A 15,854-nucleotide genomic window follows, 5' to 3' on the forward strand; every position below is an offset into this window, starting at 1 on the left:
TAGCAAAACAGCCTGTAGGACGGGAGGGATTCTTGTGGTCATATTTGCAAAGAGTAAACCACACCAGCTCTAGGCACCTGACTAATGCAAATATTTCTTTCTTTCATTGTGTGTATTCTGAGTTGGCAGTGTGTCAGCAAGAGTTCAGCATAGGGCTTGGCTTGTGGTCACACCACTTTAATGCAGCAAAAACACCTAAAGTATTTATGTTCAAAAAGATAGAGATAGTCAGTTCTGGGCTGGTGGTAAGCATGAAGAGGAAGAGAGGAAGAGGGAAAACAAAAAGAAAGGATTGCCAAGTTTCTGGTAGTCTCTTGTGATATGAATCATGTGTTGTGAAAAGATCCATAATTCTCAGTAATTAGACTGTCCAACAAGCAATGGATTCAGTGTGTCTGACAACCTGACCCAGTGATAGAGGCTGCAGTACCTAAACTTTCTCAGGAGTCTGGCCCATGATGGAGCCCAAGTCATCTTGAAGCAACTGAAAGTCAGGATGAAGAAGGGCCAAAATGCCAGCTTTGTATCCCTCTTTATTTCCTCTAGCCCAGGCAAGTTGGTACTCTCATTTTTGATCTTCTTACAATTCTCTGTTAGGATGAAGGTGTATTCACTGCCCAGTGCTCAGGCCTCCTTTCAGTGTGGGATTGTACGTCTCATATGCTTTCTTTTTCCAAGGTTAGGTGTTTCTTAAGCCTTTAGCATGTTTGCATCGTTGCCTTCTATTTAATGGAAACAGTGGTTCCCTTCTATGAACAGAGTGACTCTGGGGAATGCAGGGCACAGTTTTAATAAGAGGCTAGGCAGAAATGGAGTCATGAAAGCTCTGAAAAGCATGACATCACAGCACTATCATTAATAACATGAACTATAGAATCAGACAGACTTGGGTTGAATTCTAGTTTTAATCTCATTTTGAGTGTGCTGGCGTGGCAAGTTTCTAATTTTCCAAAAGAAATTATTGCTTATAATTCATCTTCAACATGGGAATTATGATAGTATTAATAACTTATGGGTTTGTTGGAAAGATTGACTGAGTAAGAGTATGTACAAAAGTGAAATGGTGGTTTGGGCCAAAGGAGGAATGCTTAACAACTTTCTTTGAAGCTAACCTTAAGTTGTAGACCATTTTTAAGGACAGATTTTGGTCTAGGTGTGAAGAAATGGTTCTACTTTAAAAGGCAAAATGTAGGATGAGATGGAAAAGTTTATCTAACACCCTGAGGCAGAGTTAGATCTGACCTCCTCTGTGCTCCCACAGTATTCTGTACTGATTTCTACTAATAGTATTTATCTCTCTATGTTGTAATGATCTGTTTACACTGCATGGCAGTTTGGGACATTACAATGTGAACTCTTCAAGGTTAGCTACTCTGTCCTGGTCACCTTAGCATCCTAAGTCCCAGCATAGATCATGGACTGAGAGGAGATGCAGTGTTGGGATGGATGAGTGAGTAGGTTGCCAGCCCAATCCACTGGTTAAATCACTCCCCGATTTTTAAAGTCCAGTTTAAATCTCATCTGCTCTAAGAGGTCGCCTTTGGTTTTCATCTACTGTGAGAAATCTCCTTGTCAACTATACAACCTAAGTTATGACTATTGACCTTCGCTTCCTTTAAAAAATATTACTACTAAAAAAATCTCTCTAGATTATAGGGAGAGGTGGTAACCAGCTCCACAAGTTTTCACACATGATATGTACTGGATAAAACATTTATTCAATTCAATATATTAAGTTTAAGTCTTTGAAGGTTATCCTACATGTTGGCTAAGAAATCTTGACAGAGGTGATAATCCCAAGCAAACAAGACCCAAAAGTAAATGTGTCCTTATAGCCTATGTATAATATGGAATTTACCCATTAACAAAGCCTAAGAGGCTCCAGATTAAATTATATTGCATCTGTGATATTATTTTAAAACAATTGGCATATAAAAAGTGGCATTAGAATTACAAAAGCTGTCTGCTGTTCTTCAAATTAATTTGCTTTCCCTGAGTTGTTTTTCTAGGAGCAACATGCAAACAAGCAAAACTGACAAATAATAAGATTTTTTATGGCATTGAAAAAAAAAACTTTTGGATGTCATTGATATTACTAAATTTACATTAGATGCATAGGTTGTCTGATTCATTCCATCAGTTTTCACAGTAAGCCATTGTTTAAGTGAAATGTCTTCCTTCCCCACTGAGTTGCTGTGTGTGAACATAGCCTAATACAGCACTTACGGACTTCGTTGTAAGCTTGCATGGTTGTCACCCTTGCTGTGGTTTGGTGAAGCCAGGCCTAAGGGAGGGTATAATTTAAAGCAGGGAGGAGGCATATGGGGAAGGGTCCCTTTTAACACAGAGAAAGCAGCTCTGTGGGAGTGGAGGCTGGCAATCTGCTCAAAGGAAATGAAAGGAAATTCTTCATTTCTAAATGGTTCATTGACCCATGATAATAAAGCAAGCCTGCCAAAGATGGATAATTATGTTTTTAAGTATCAGATGCCCTGTGGGTGAAGGCCTCCCTCCTCCTCTCTTGAGAAATGAACTCCGATTTTAAAAATACTTCTTTTCATAGTTTACCATTGACATGAATTTCCTGATTATGAGCAAAATTAATCAGTTTCTTCTTTCTTTTCCCCTCTCTCTTATGGAAATCAGGCCTGACCAGCTGAGCTCAGTGTGTTTCCCCTTGGGCTCTGAGTTCTTCCAATAGTGGAATGGGGTTGATATTCTAGTGAGACTAGCAATTGCAGAATTATGGTTTTTATTATGCCCCTTGGCTGCTTAGCTCCAGGCAGGAGCATGGTGTCTTAAAACAACAAGAAAAAAGAAACAGAAAAATGTACAAGAGTTTGTTTCTCTTGTTAGTATCTAAAAACTAAACAAATTTTTTATATATGTATATAGTGTGTGTATATACACATGTGCATACATATGTGTATAGTAACTGAAATGTTACTGGTGGGGTAACAGTGAGTATTGATTTCCTATCAGTAATTAATCAAATTTCTATCCTTTTTTTCTCTAGATCTTATATGTTGCTGAGACCAGTAATGTAAATATGTTGCCTTGTCTAACTTGCAGAATGCATTAAGAATGTTTTATTTGAATAACGACACAACCTCTTTCTTTCATGATTTAACTTCAAATGTCTTCTTTTGGATTCTAAAAAAAAAATCAGTCTAAGGAACTCTTGTCATAAATTGCTTAACCACATGGCACATTTCTTAGTTATGGATAAAGTTCACTATACATTTTCAGAATGTCTACACTCTTTTAAAAATAAAATAAACATCTACTTTTGTATGTTCATTGCATAGTTCTCTTATTTCTCTAAACAGATAATTTAAATTAAAAATTTATCACCATGTTCTACCTAGAGAAACCAAGTGGATATTCCAGTTGCTTCTTCAACCTAGTGCCTTTGGCAGCTGAAGCAGACACAGCTTTAGAATAGGGGTCAAGAGATAATGGTCTAGAATAGATCTGGCCTCCTGGCATAATTATCTCACCATACACTTGAGTCTGTCTGTACATGTATGTCCCTTTCTTTTGCGAGAAATTCTTCTGTGTACCACAGCTTCTCCTTCAAAGTGTAATTATCCATGTATGGAGGCTCCCTTTGTACTCTTTGGAGTTCAGTGGATGGTAAATATCTGTTTCTTCATTCCTTAGTCTTTGAGAGTTCAGGCCCTGGTCCGAGAGTATTCAATTCTGTGGGTATAAACTGCTTTGTTAGAACACTACCCAAAGCCAGCAGCATGGACCTTAACAGACCTTGCTACAGATGTCCTCGTGTGCCCGCTGCGGCCAGTGGAGCGCTTCCGCGACCTGCGACCTGATGAAGTGGCTGATTTGTTTCAGGTGACCCAGAGAGTCGGGACAGTGGTGGAAAAACATTTCCACGGGACCTCTCTCACCTTTTCCATGCAGGTGAGTGTACAGATTACTCAGAAATGATTTTTCTTGCTTTTCAAATCCCAATATTGGGCTTGCTCCTCCTGACATCTCACCAGGAAGGCAGATGTGATTGTTTGTATTTTATGTAGCAGTCGAAAAAAGACATTATTAATGCAGGGCAGCCCTAGTGTCCGTCGGCCCCAAGATGGACCATGGAATACCATCCAAGGTGATGTCTGAGGCTTTTTTACCAAGCAGGTGGGAGTAATGGATAAGTGATTTAATGGACATTCAGACATTCCAGATTGCTTACTGGAACTGGGACTGGAGAAATCATTTTCATTCCATGGTAACTAATTTTTGAGCACTGCATGGACAAAACCCTGCTCTAATTCCAGGGTGGCAGTGATATGCAGCTGATGTTGGGCCTTACCTTTTGTCTGTCTTTAATTAGAGCTGCAGAGGTTGATCACAGATTAGTTAGAAGCTAGATTGACTGGTTGGGTGTGGCCTACTAACCAGTAAAGAAATCAGATCCCCAGTCACTGGAGATTTTTAGGCAGAGTTTGAACCAACACTTCTCAGGTTGGGAGAAGGATGTCCATGGTGAGTCATCAATAGGGAATTGAGTAAATCCGTAGTAACATACCATGAGCTCCTTCAGGTCTTCTATGGAAAGGGCTGGTGTGTCAATGCATAAAGTCCTTCATGGCTCTGAAATTGGATGACTCTGTAATTGCCCTTTGGAAGGACACACTTTCAAAATGTGGGGATTCTGTACTCAGCCTTTTAAACTGAATGTTTGTCATTCTTCCTCCTCTCCTCAGCAATCTACCATAGAGCTTCAAAGAGACCAGATAAAGAAAGCCAGTGTTTTCAGGTTATAAAGGCTCTAACTAAAAGTGCTCATCTTCTCAAACAGATTTTTTTTCTTTCTTTTTTTGCTGCCATGTCTGTGTTAAGAGTAGCTAAACTTCCCCCAAATGCTTTGTGTATGTGTGTTGCATGTCAAACCATCTGAGTTACCTCTAGGCAGGGAGTTCAGCTCAGAGTGGATTTATCAAGCTTATGTTGCAAACGGTGTTCCTGGAGAGGCCAAACGAAGGCAGTGAATGAAAACCTCTCTTAATGTTTAGTGAGATACAAGAATAAAAATCACATTTATAGGAAATGACCATTGCTGGTTATGAAACATGTTTCACTAGAAAGATAATTCCATACATGTAAGAGCTGACTTGTGTTACCACCTAGAGTACTTTCGTATATGCAATGTGGTCAAACTTTTTTTTTTTACTGTAACTTACAGCAAGATATATATTTATTTCAAAATCATGCATGTCCCCCCTGGCATGCATATATGAAATATATGCATATGCCTATATTGATAAAGGAAACCAGAGTTTCACAAAACAATGTTTACTCATTCTGTGCAGTCTAATAGTTTTTATTCTATTAAGATCTGATTTCTGGCTGGGTGCGGTGGTTCACGCCTGTAATCCCAGCACTTTGGGAGGCTAAGACCAGCAGCTCTCTTGAGCTCAGGAGTTTGAGATTAGCCTGGGCAACATGGCAAAACCCTGTCCCTAAAAAAATACAAAAATTAGCCAGGCATGATGGTGCATGCCTGTAGTCCCAGTTACTCGGGAGGCTGAGGCAGGAGAATCACTTGAGTCCAGAAGGTCAAGGCTGCAGTGAGCCGCCATCATGCCACCACACTCTGGCCTGGACAGCTGAGTAAGACCCTGTATAAAACAACAACAACAGCAACAACAAAAACACCTGATTTATTTTGTTTGTAATGCTGATTGCAACCTATTACGTTGACTTCATGACCCACTAATAGGTTGTGACTCAAAGTTTGAAAATCCCTGATATACACAGTTGCGCTTAATCCTTGCCATAGCAGGGCAGGAGTTCTCACCCCATCAGTCAGGCTCGTAGAGGTAGACAGACCTGGCTAAAGTTGCAGAAGCCAAATTCTGTTTTGGAATTTCTGATTGTGGAGCCATTGCTTGTTTTGGCATCTCAACCAACTGAGTATCTGCTTTTGCTTTTTATTATGGCTGGTTACTTGGTGAGTTTGCTCATTTTCAACTAAGCTTCAGAAACAGAGAAAGGGAACCAGGTTGGGAAAAGGGTCCAGCTACAATGAACACTACCATTGGTCTCCCCCAAAGTCAGAATAGCCAGAGAGGACTCTTCCCATATGAAATACCCCATATTCTTGCTTAATGGCTTATGTTTATAGCATATTTCCTGAGTAGAAGCTTAAAATAATCAGACTTTAATTAAACCACATCCAAAGATAACCAAAAGGTGTGATACTTCACTTCCCCAAATATTTTCAGCCTTCCTTTAATGCAATTAAAACCATAGCCAAGAGCAAAGAGCATGAAAAGTAGCAAGGAGTGGGCTTGCTGGATAATTTATATCATTTTTATACATAACTTCTCACTTACTCTCAGGCGGAAATGGAGAACTGTCTAGTCCCACACATTTGAAGCCAATGGTCCCCATGAGAATACTATAAATTAACACACAATGAAATTGCATCTAAATTATTAATGGGTGATATTTCTGAATAAGAAGGAGATACCATCTATCTATTCTCACCTCTGTTGGTTTTTTCCTACTTCTAGGATGGCCCCGAAGCTGGACAGACTGTGAAGGTGAGTGCTTATTATGTGCATACAAATTAATAAGAGGCGATTATGAGAACTAATAAAAAATCACAATGAGTCATTTGCAGCACATTGCTGTTTCATTATGTTATCTTCGAGGTCAGAGAGACCCTCAGTGTTAGAGCCATAAATCCTGACATTATAAACTCTGCCAAACAATATGTTTCCCATTAGTTTACAAGACATTTACTTTTAGTAGTAAAATTATTATTGTGCAAATGCTAAAACAGAAACTAAATCAAGGAGTCCGGAAACAGAAGTCAAAGTAGTTCATGTGCGGGAGTGTCTAGGAAATAGCATGTGAGCTTCCTGTGGGTTTTTGCAGCCCCATGTTAAGCCTGGGGTGTCTTTGACACACCTCTGCTTCTTGACATAGTCTGCTTTTGCTTCATTGTTCTTGAGTGTAGGGATAACCGCAGCAGTAGCATCAAGCTGCCTCCCTTCCTTCCTGTCTCTGTGCTTCTCTCTGTTCTCCTTCTCGTCACCCCCACACCTACTCTTTTCCTCCCTATGTACTTAATACCAAAGTTCAAACCTAATGGAGTCAGTGGAGCTCAAAGATGGGTTTTTAAGTGTGCTAGGAGAAGAAAGGAGGATTTATTAGGATAGTCTCTGCTTCTGTAGTAAAAATAAAATAATAAAATCCTGGCTGATTCAGAAGCTGGGTTTCAGCTCTTTTTATACAAACACTAATTCCTATACGGGTAGATCCTGCACCTAAGTCACAGAAAAGGCTCTATTTTTGGTGCTAGAAGTCAGACGCAAGTCAGGCTGGGATGTTAATGTTACACTTTGTTGAAATAAAGTTTAATGGTTTGAAGACTAGCTGTGAGTGGATAAGGTGATGCCCGCACAAACAATGCCAAATAAACGTAAGTTCCCTTTTGATCTTACTTTACTTTGGACTTTAACACAGCTATTCTGGGACTTTTAAAATAGAATCTCTGGGAAATACCTCTAAGAAGTGAAAGTTTATGTAGGGACTGCCACCATATGAGCCACCAAATTCCTTATCATAAAAAAGGGCTAGCCTCCTAATTGCTCTACACACAGGGTGTGGTGATAGACAGAGACTTTCAGCTTTCCTCTATCCCACTGTCTCACCTCCATGTGAGGCTCTAAATATACAGATGCAAAGAAAGGATTTAATACCTGTGGCTTGTTTTTGAAATCAATTCTTCAAATGCAAAACACAAATGTTTAAACTTGGTTCCCAGATTTTTTAAAACTCAGTATTCAAATGTAAATTCCAACTATACCGGATTGGTTAGATGCACTATGCAATATCTGTTTGATGGAATTCCTTCAGCCATTGAAAGTCATACTGTCGAGGCATAGCTAGTGACACGGGAGAATGCACAAACTGTATTAAGTGGAATGCACAGAATGATAATAGGTACATAGTGAGCGTAGCTGAAACGTATATGAATAGATAGGTTATATGATCTCAAAATTTCATTTAGCTATTCTAAAGCGGGGTAGAAAATATTTGCTCTACAACAGGCTCTGGATAGAGACAGAAAGTAGATTAGTGGTTGCCAGGGACTGGGACAAGGAAGGAATGGGGAATGATTCCTAATGGGTACAGGTTTCTTTTAGGGTAATGAAAATGTTGTGGACTTAGTGGTGATGGTTGTGCAACATTGTGAATATAATAAAGCCACTGAATTGTATGTCTTAAAATGGTGAATTTTATGATATTTGAGTTATCTCTTGACTAAAATTAATACACACACACACACACACAAATAAGCAGTGAGCCTAGCTGAGCTGATAACTATGGCTATAGATTATGTAGCTCCAATAGTAATTACTTTTTAATGTCCCAATTATCTGGCCAAAATGTGTAATGTTTTTGTTAGCTTTGATGGTGATGATGATGGACTAATTCTTAACAGATAGTACTTATATATGAATTGTTGAATGTGGTTATTGTTATCACCACTCTGATTATTTAGCTTAAGTTGATTTTTTTAAAATAATTCTGTTTTCTAAATCAGCAGATCATGTTGTTTTGCACATCTTTCAATTGTTTCCACCCTGATCACAGAAGTCCTCTGATATGAATTAATGGGGATATCTTGACTCATTTGTAGAATACAGTGGTTAAAGGAAAACCACCATACACACACACACACACGCGTGCGCGGGCAAAATTCCAGCGAACAATGAAGGTTCCAAAGCTGTCCTTTAGACAGAGTATCCATATCTAAAGTTGTTGAATCTGCTTTTCAAAATGTGATCTTTGTATCACCTGCATGAAAATTAACTTTGATATCAGTCAACAACAAAAAGTTGATTCTCAGGTCTTATTCTAAACCTACTTATTTAGAATATTGTGATTGGGGCTTGGGAATCTTCACTATTAACAAGCACATCCCATGATACATATTTGCCAGCCTCAGTATTGTATGATGATAAAATATTGAGTGGCAGTGGTCACATAATTATGACCCCCGGAAGCCAGTCTTGCAGTAGCCAGCCCCTCTAGGGGACAAAGCAGCATCTTTAATATTCAGCTGTCCAGTTGTGAAAACTACAATTCAAGACTCTGAGCATTTCATATTTTGAAATTCACACAGTTGCACATTTTAAGGCAGCATTTGACAACCTGCCATGGAAAGCACAGTGACTGTTCTCTTCATCTTTGCCTCCGTGTCTCATTCTTGATATTCTGCCTGATCCCTGGGTTCTAAACCATTTTTGTCTCATGCTGAGTGGTAATAGCAATAAGCCCGGTAATGGTCTTTGCCCCTGGAGCACCTGTTGTTATTGTTAATGAAGGCGCACCACTGAGTTAGCCTCTTGAACATGATACCACTGTAGGGTTTTTTGTTTCAGGGGCTTTAAATTCTGCTTTGCAAAGAACAAGCGTGGCCTCGCTTACTCAGTAAGGCACTTGTAGTCAGGAAAGGGAAATATCGAAGTGAAAAAGTGACCTCTTATTTCACAATTGATTATTAACTCTCCTTTTTGGGTTTAAAAGTAGTAGAACCCTGCCATCCACAAGGTGATTATTGCAGCAGTTTGATGTCCTGCAGGCTTGAGAAATAATCTTTCTCTTTCATCTTCAACCATACAGATCCAAACAGCCCCCCTGACCGTTCATCTGAAGTAGCTCTCTTAAACCCCTGCTCTCTGTCCTGGTGCATGATTTGATTTCTCTCAAGGTGTTCTTCGTTGTCTTTTATTTGTTTGGCTATGCACCTGTACCTCTGTCTTTTCTCTAATTCTTTGAGAAGGTAAGCTTGTGAGGACCTGGATTTTGTCATTGTTTATGATAGGTCTCAGGACATGCTACCCCCAAAATATGCTAGCTCTGCATACTGAGTATTTTAAGGTGAAGGAAACTGAGAAAACTACAGAAGCAGGAAGATCGCTCTCTGACCTTCTTCCATTTGTCTACCCTCAAGTGTGCCATAAAAGAATTATCTGACCTATCACCCCTGCAAGTAGGTCATAAGGCCCTCATTCCAGAGGAGTTCTGCCCTCTACTTACATGCCAAGAAGAATCTGAACAAATAGGCCTTGCTAAGTTTCCCCCAATTTATTACCGTCAAGTCATACTCTTTTATCGTCCAATCATACCTCTGCATGACTGTCCATAAAAATACACAGTTGTCTTTAGGTCTTTATTTCTTTTTTGTTTTGTTTTGTTTTGTTTTTGCAATTTTATTTTTATTGTGCTAAAATATACATAAAATTTATCATTTTAACCATTTACATTCATTTGCAGTGTTGTACAACCATCACCACTATCCATTACTGGAAATTCTTCATCATCCCAAACAGAAACCCTGCAGTTGTTAAACAGTAACTCCTCTTTTCTCTGCCCTGCTAACAGCTGGCAATCTTTATGCTACCTTTTGGCTCTATGGCTATTAGGTATCTCTTATAAATAAAATCATACAACATTTTTCCTTTTGTGTCTTACTTCCATTAGCATAATGTTTTCAAGATTCACACAAGTCATAGCATGCATCAGAATATTGTTCTTCATATGAGTGAATATTTCATTATTATTATTGAAGTTTTGTTTATCTATTCATACATTCATAGACACTTAGATATTTGTAGCTGTTGGCCTTTGTGAAAAATACCGCTATAAACACTGGTATACCAATATGAATGTGAGTCCTTGTTTCAATTTTTTTGGGTAGATACCTAGAAGTGGAATTACTGGCTGAAGGCTCCCATGGCACATAAAACTTATATTAAATATATTTGTTCGGCTTTTCTCTTGTTAATCTGTATTGTGTTACAGGGGTCTGAGCCATGAACCAGGCAATGGGTAAGGAAATGATATGGCTGTTTCTGCCCTGTATTTTTTTTTTTTTTTTTTTTTTTTTTTTTTTTGAGACGGAGTCTCGTTCTGTCGCCCAGGCTGGTGTGCAGTGGCCGGATCTCAGCTCACTGCAAGCTCCGCCTCCCGGGTTTACGCCATTCTCCTGCCTCAGCCTCCCGAGTAGCTGGGACTACAGGCGCCCGCCACCTCGCCCGGCTAATTTTTTGTATTTTTTAGTAGAGACGGGGTTTCACCGTGTTAGCCAGAATGGTCTCCATCTCCTGACCTCGTGATCCGCCCGTCTCGGCCTCCCAAAGTGCTGGGATTATAGGCTTGAGCCACCGCGCCCGGCATGCCCTGTATTTTCTATGGCTATTTTGTGTGGGGAAGAGAATGATGATGATAATGGAACTTTGCTTGTTGCTTGTTGGAACAAATCTCATAAGTTTCTAACTTTAGTTAACATGAAGTAGAAGGTGATATGTATGTGTATTCCAGCATGCAGTCAGGGGTATTCCTGGAATCTCTATCAAAAGTCTCCTATATTCCAGGTGTTACTAACAAAGGCAAAATTTCCATGAATCAAGTTCTCAAATCATGTTCCAAAATGTAATTCCATCTAACCAAACCATTAAGGCAATATTCATTTCTTTAGAAGCAAAGCTGCTTAATAAGTTTAATGTGAGCTATCTTTTAGAAAAATTGGTATGTACATCTTTGGGTGGGAGGCCGTTTTAGGTATATTAAAGAGAGATTTATTCCAGGCAGGTAATCTGGAATGTCATAAGAACTATTTATAGATTACGCTTGCTTACACTCTTCTATGTTTATGGTACTTGAATCTTCTACTTAGAAATTTAATTTTATAGTATTAATGCAGTGGGAAGTAGCTGTTAATAACTTTTGAGATATTAGAAATTACTTTTTAGATTGCTCTAGAAGAATAAGATAATTATTTATAGAAGTATAATTCAAAAATTAAAGGAGATAAAAAGGAAGCTTTTCTCTTCACTGAGAAGTTTCTGTGGTTCTAGAACAAATTTTCCACCCGAAAATTTGGTAATGTTTCAGATTCATGAAAATGAGGACATTTTATCTCTTAATTAAGTCTAGTAGTTAACATACTTTGGCATCAGTCAGAGGTTCCATTAGGAATATTAGCCCCTATTAACTTCCTAACTGTGCACCTTTGGATCAGCCTTTTAGCCTCTGTGAACATCTATTTCCTTGTTTTTTTGAATGCAGAAACCCTATCATATTGAGTGATGGTGGAGAAAAACTGACATATTCATGTTCAGTAGGTGGTACATGTAGCAGAGATTGGCTAGAATTTGAACATGGATATAGAATCTGACCAGTCTATCCCAGTTCAAATCCCAGCTCTGCCACATCATGGCCCTGGGACCTTGTACTTGTTTCTTACCCTTGATCTCAATCTCAGTTTCTCATCTATAAAATAGGTTGCGGCTAGGCTTTCAGAGGATGTAACTAGCAGTGAGGTGGTTTGTGGTCCTGCCAAATTCGTTTAATTGTTATACACTGAATTCTCTTGCTATGAATGACTTCCTTTTGGTTAAATTCTTAAGAAAACTTTACTCTGATTATATGACTTGTGCTATTTGAATATCTTATTTGAACTTATTATAAAAATGACCCCTTGAAAATTCAGAAATCTGCCTTCTTAATTGGGGAAAATAATACTGGTCCTCTCTGTCCGAACATTTTTAGCCTCTGGTGTATGCGTAGATGATCATGAGTAAGTCGGGGTTATAAACTGATAGAATACTTCACAGTTACCTAAAGAAGGTAGTCATAGGACAGAAACTTGCCTACCCCACACTTTGCTGACTCACTAGTTATGACGTGGGGCTTGGGACTCTGTCCTAACAGACACCACAAGTGATTCTGATGGACACTTCAGTTTTCTGAAGCTGCTTTCCTGAAGGAGTGATAAGCAGTTGTAGGGGCTGCTGCTCTCAACCCAAACCAATTTCTAGGAAAGATTTGGTGTGTACAGAAAGAGAGAAACCCATATCTTGAGGACGAAAATGATTTTCTTTTACTGTTACTTATTATTTTCATTTGGAAAGACACTTCAAGAGAGATGTAATTTGCTAAAGGACTTTTATCCTTTCATTACAGCCATGGTGAACGGTGCCTTGACTATGTTAATACCTAATGCATGTATTTACTGCATGAAGAATTGGTATCATCAGGATGCTGTAGCTTTTATCTTATAGAATTGCCTTACAATTTGCATCTCTGCTCTCAGAATGAATCCAATTTGACTGAGTTGGTAAACCAAAAACCACTGCAGTGCTCAGGGGATGGGTTTGGGTATACATGTGGGAGTGCATGCCTTTGAGAAGTGTTGAGGTTCCAAGCCCTTTCCCTCTGGCATGTAAATGTCTCTGACTTCCCCTCCCTCACTCCCGCCTGGTGATTTGAGGCAAAACCCCCAGTCCCCAGCTCTCCAAGCAGAAGGGGCTGGGGGCCTGCCTGTCTCCTTTGGGAAACTTCCTCTCTCCTACTAAACCCTCAAGCCCTTTCCTAAGTAGATATCAAATCATTGAGTGTTTCCGTTTCTAGTTTGCCAACTTTAATTTGCATGATGCCATTTGGATCAAAGCACTGAAAGAAAAATTAACCAAATCCCCTGGTATTTTCACATTCTTACTTACTTTTTCCCTGTTCATTCGAACTCAAGGGCAGCTAAGGCGAATGGGATGGGAGAGATCCTGAAGTAGGGATGAGGGTGAGAAGAAAATGCAGGGAAGTTACAGCATACTGATGAAGAGTGAGGACTCTGGGGCCAGACTACCTGGTTTCAAACCCAGAGCTGTCGCCTTTCTGATAACCTTTCTGAGCCCCCACATTTATTCATAAATTTAGAAAATGGAGGCCTCAAGAGTATCCTGTCTCCTGGGAGGGTTGTGAGGACCAAATGGATTACTGCATGTAAATCCCTGTAAAATAGTGCCTGGCACATAGTAAAGTCTCAATACATGTTCACCATTAGTTTTATAATTCTTACGTCAGTCCTCACAACAACCTGCAAAGGTAGGCATTAATATTGTACACTTAGGGAAACTGAGGTTTAAAGAAGTAAAATCACATACTGGAAAAGCAAAGTTGACAGATAGTGGAATTGGGATTCAAACCCGAGCCTGTCCAAAATTCCAACTCTTCATTATATCATATGACCAGGCTGTTCCTAAAAATACTCTGTATACTGTAATCACAGTGGAAGACGCTCAAGCACAGGTTTTGTAAATATTTTGTCACCCTCGACACATATTTATCTGTATTATTTTGCTCTGCTTGGAATAATGTTGGTTTCCATCTAAAAATATCCAGAGGGCAATCCCTGTTTAACTGTATTACACAGGTGAAGCTTAACTAACCTAAATGCTGCTTTATTGCTGTATGTCAATTTATAGCAGAATTATATGCTTTTAGTGTTTAATTTTTCATTAGTACTACCAAACAAATCTCCTTAGTAATTAGAGGCCCTGACATACAGCAAAGTGGATATTTGGCTGTTTAATTTATTTTGATATTTGTAATGCTAACACGTGGCACATATAGTAGGGACGTTCAATGTTTTATAGGATTCAGTAAACTGTCTTTTGCACCTGAGGCTCAGAGCCTGTGATTTCTACTTAATCACTCTGAAGTCAGACCTCCTGTGAAAGGCAAGTGTTTTGTAGACCCTAAAATACCACCTAAATGTAAGGCGTTATTATTCAGTCAGCTTCTTCCCTTTACTTATGTAGTAAGGCCAGTCACTCACTGTTGTCATTTTGCTATAGGATACTAGTGCTCAGTAACTAATCATTGAAGGAGCCACCTTCAATGCCTCACCATTTTGCTATGTGTGTTTCAAGCCTAGGAAGCCTAAGAAATCAAATGTAAAAATCTCTAACTCCATGTAATCTGCTCATTCTAATTTCAAAGTTTTAAACCTGTGATATCTAAATAATTGGCTGGCCAAACTGTCAATTCTGTAAATAAATAAATAAACGCAGCCCAATTAATCATGTGACAAAGATTCAGTACTTTTGATTAAATATTAGTGGCCAATTCAACCTCAGTAGATGAGCCATTTGTTTTATTTTTATTTTTTTGAGACAGAGTCTTGCTTTGTCACCAAGGCTAAAGTGCAGTGGCACGATCTCGGCTTATTACAACCTCTGCCTCCCCGGTTCAAATAATCCTCCCACCTCACCCTCCTGAGTAACTAGGACTACAGGCTCGAGTCACCCCATCCAGCTATTTTTTGTATTTTTAGTAGAGATGGGGTTTCACCACATTGGCCAGGCTGGTCTCAAGTGATCCTCCTGCCTTGGCCTCTTAAAGTGCTCTGGAACCATTTGTTTTAGACTACACCACATCCTTAAATACAGAATGGAGAATGAAAGCCCATACAATAATGTGTGCCTTGATTGAAATTGGGCCTTTTAGCTGAAACAGATCCTAAATGTTACAAACTTTTGATTAGGAGTTATTGACAGAAGGAAATAATAAAATACAATAACAGGTTGCTTATAGACTGCCCAATAAATTTATAAACATGTAGATCTATATATGGCTTAGAAGGAAGGACACAGATAGCATTCTTACTGCCTCTGGGTGGAGATAGTGAGGGGAAGCAGTGCAATGTGGGATGTGAATTGTACCCAGGGGTTTCGGCTTTACAATGTTTTATTTTTAAATTGGGTAATGTGTACATGGTTGTTAATTCTATTATTTATATTTTAAAGTGCATTTTAAAAGAAAAATCAAGGGCCCCATTTGAAGACCTTTCCATTAAGAAATGACTATTATAATTTATTCTCTTTGCTTTATTATCTTCAGCATGTATACTAGTTCTCATGCCTCCTATTTTCAAATCTCGAGGATGGGGCCCATGAAGTAGCTTTTTGAAAGGTCCACAGTTGATTCTGATGGTTACCCAGATATATCAACTGCAATTTCATTTATTTTTATAAATATATTTT

The 15,854-nt window shown here is 39.0% G+C and overlaps 1 protein-coding gene across 21 annotated transcripts in view; it reads left to right on the top strand.

Moving 5' to 3' along the window:
• Window positions 1-15,854, top strand: part of FHIT (fragile histidine triad diadenosine triphosphatase) — a 1,487,995-nt gene that overhangs the window by 1,221,385 nt on the left and 250,756 nt on the right. For all 21 annotated transcript variants that reach the window (XM_021933567.2, XM_017954322.3, XM_021933552.2 and 18 more), the window contains 2 exons: window positions 3,776-3,921; window positions 6,528-6,557. In XM_021933567.2, the coding sequence (XP_021789259.1) occupies window positions 3,776-3,921; window positions 6,528-6,557 (176 nt within the window). The remainder of the gene's footprint in view (window positions 1-3,775; window positions 3,922-6,527; window positions 6,558-15,854) is intronic.

The sequence above is a fragment of the Papio anubis genome, chromosome 2 (genome assembly GCF_008728515.1).
Source record: "Papio anubis isolate 15944 chromosome 2, Panubis1.0, whole genome shotgun sequence".
Classification (NCBI taxonomy): domain Eukaryota; kingdom Metazoa; phylum Chordata; class Mammalia; order Primates; family Cercopithecidae; genus Papio; species Papio anubis.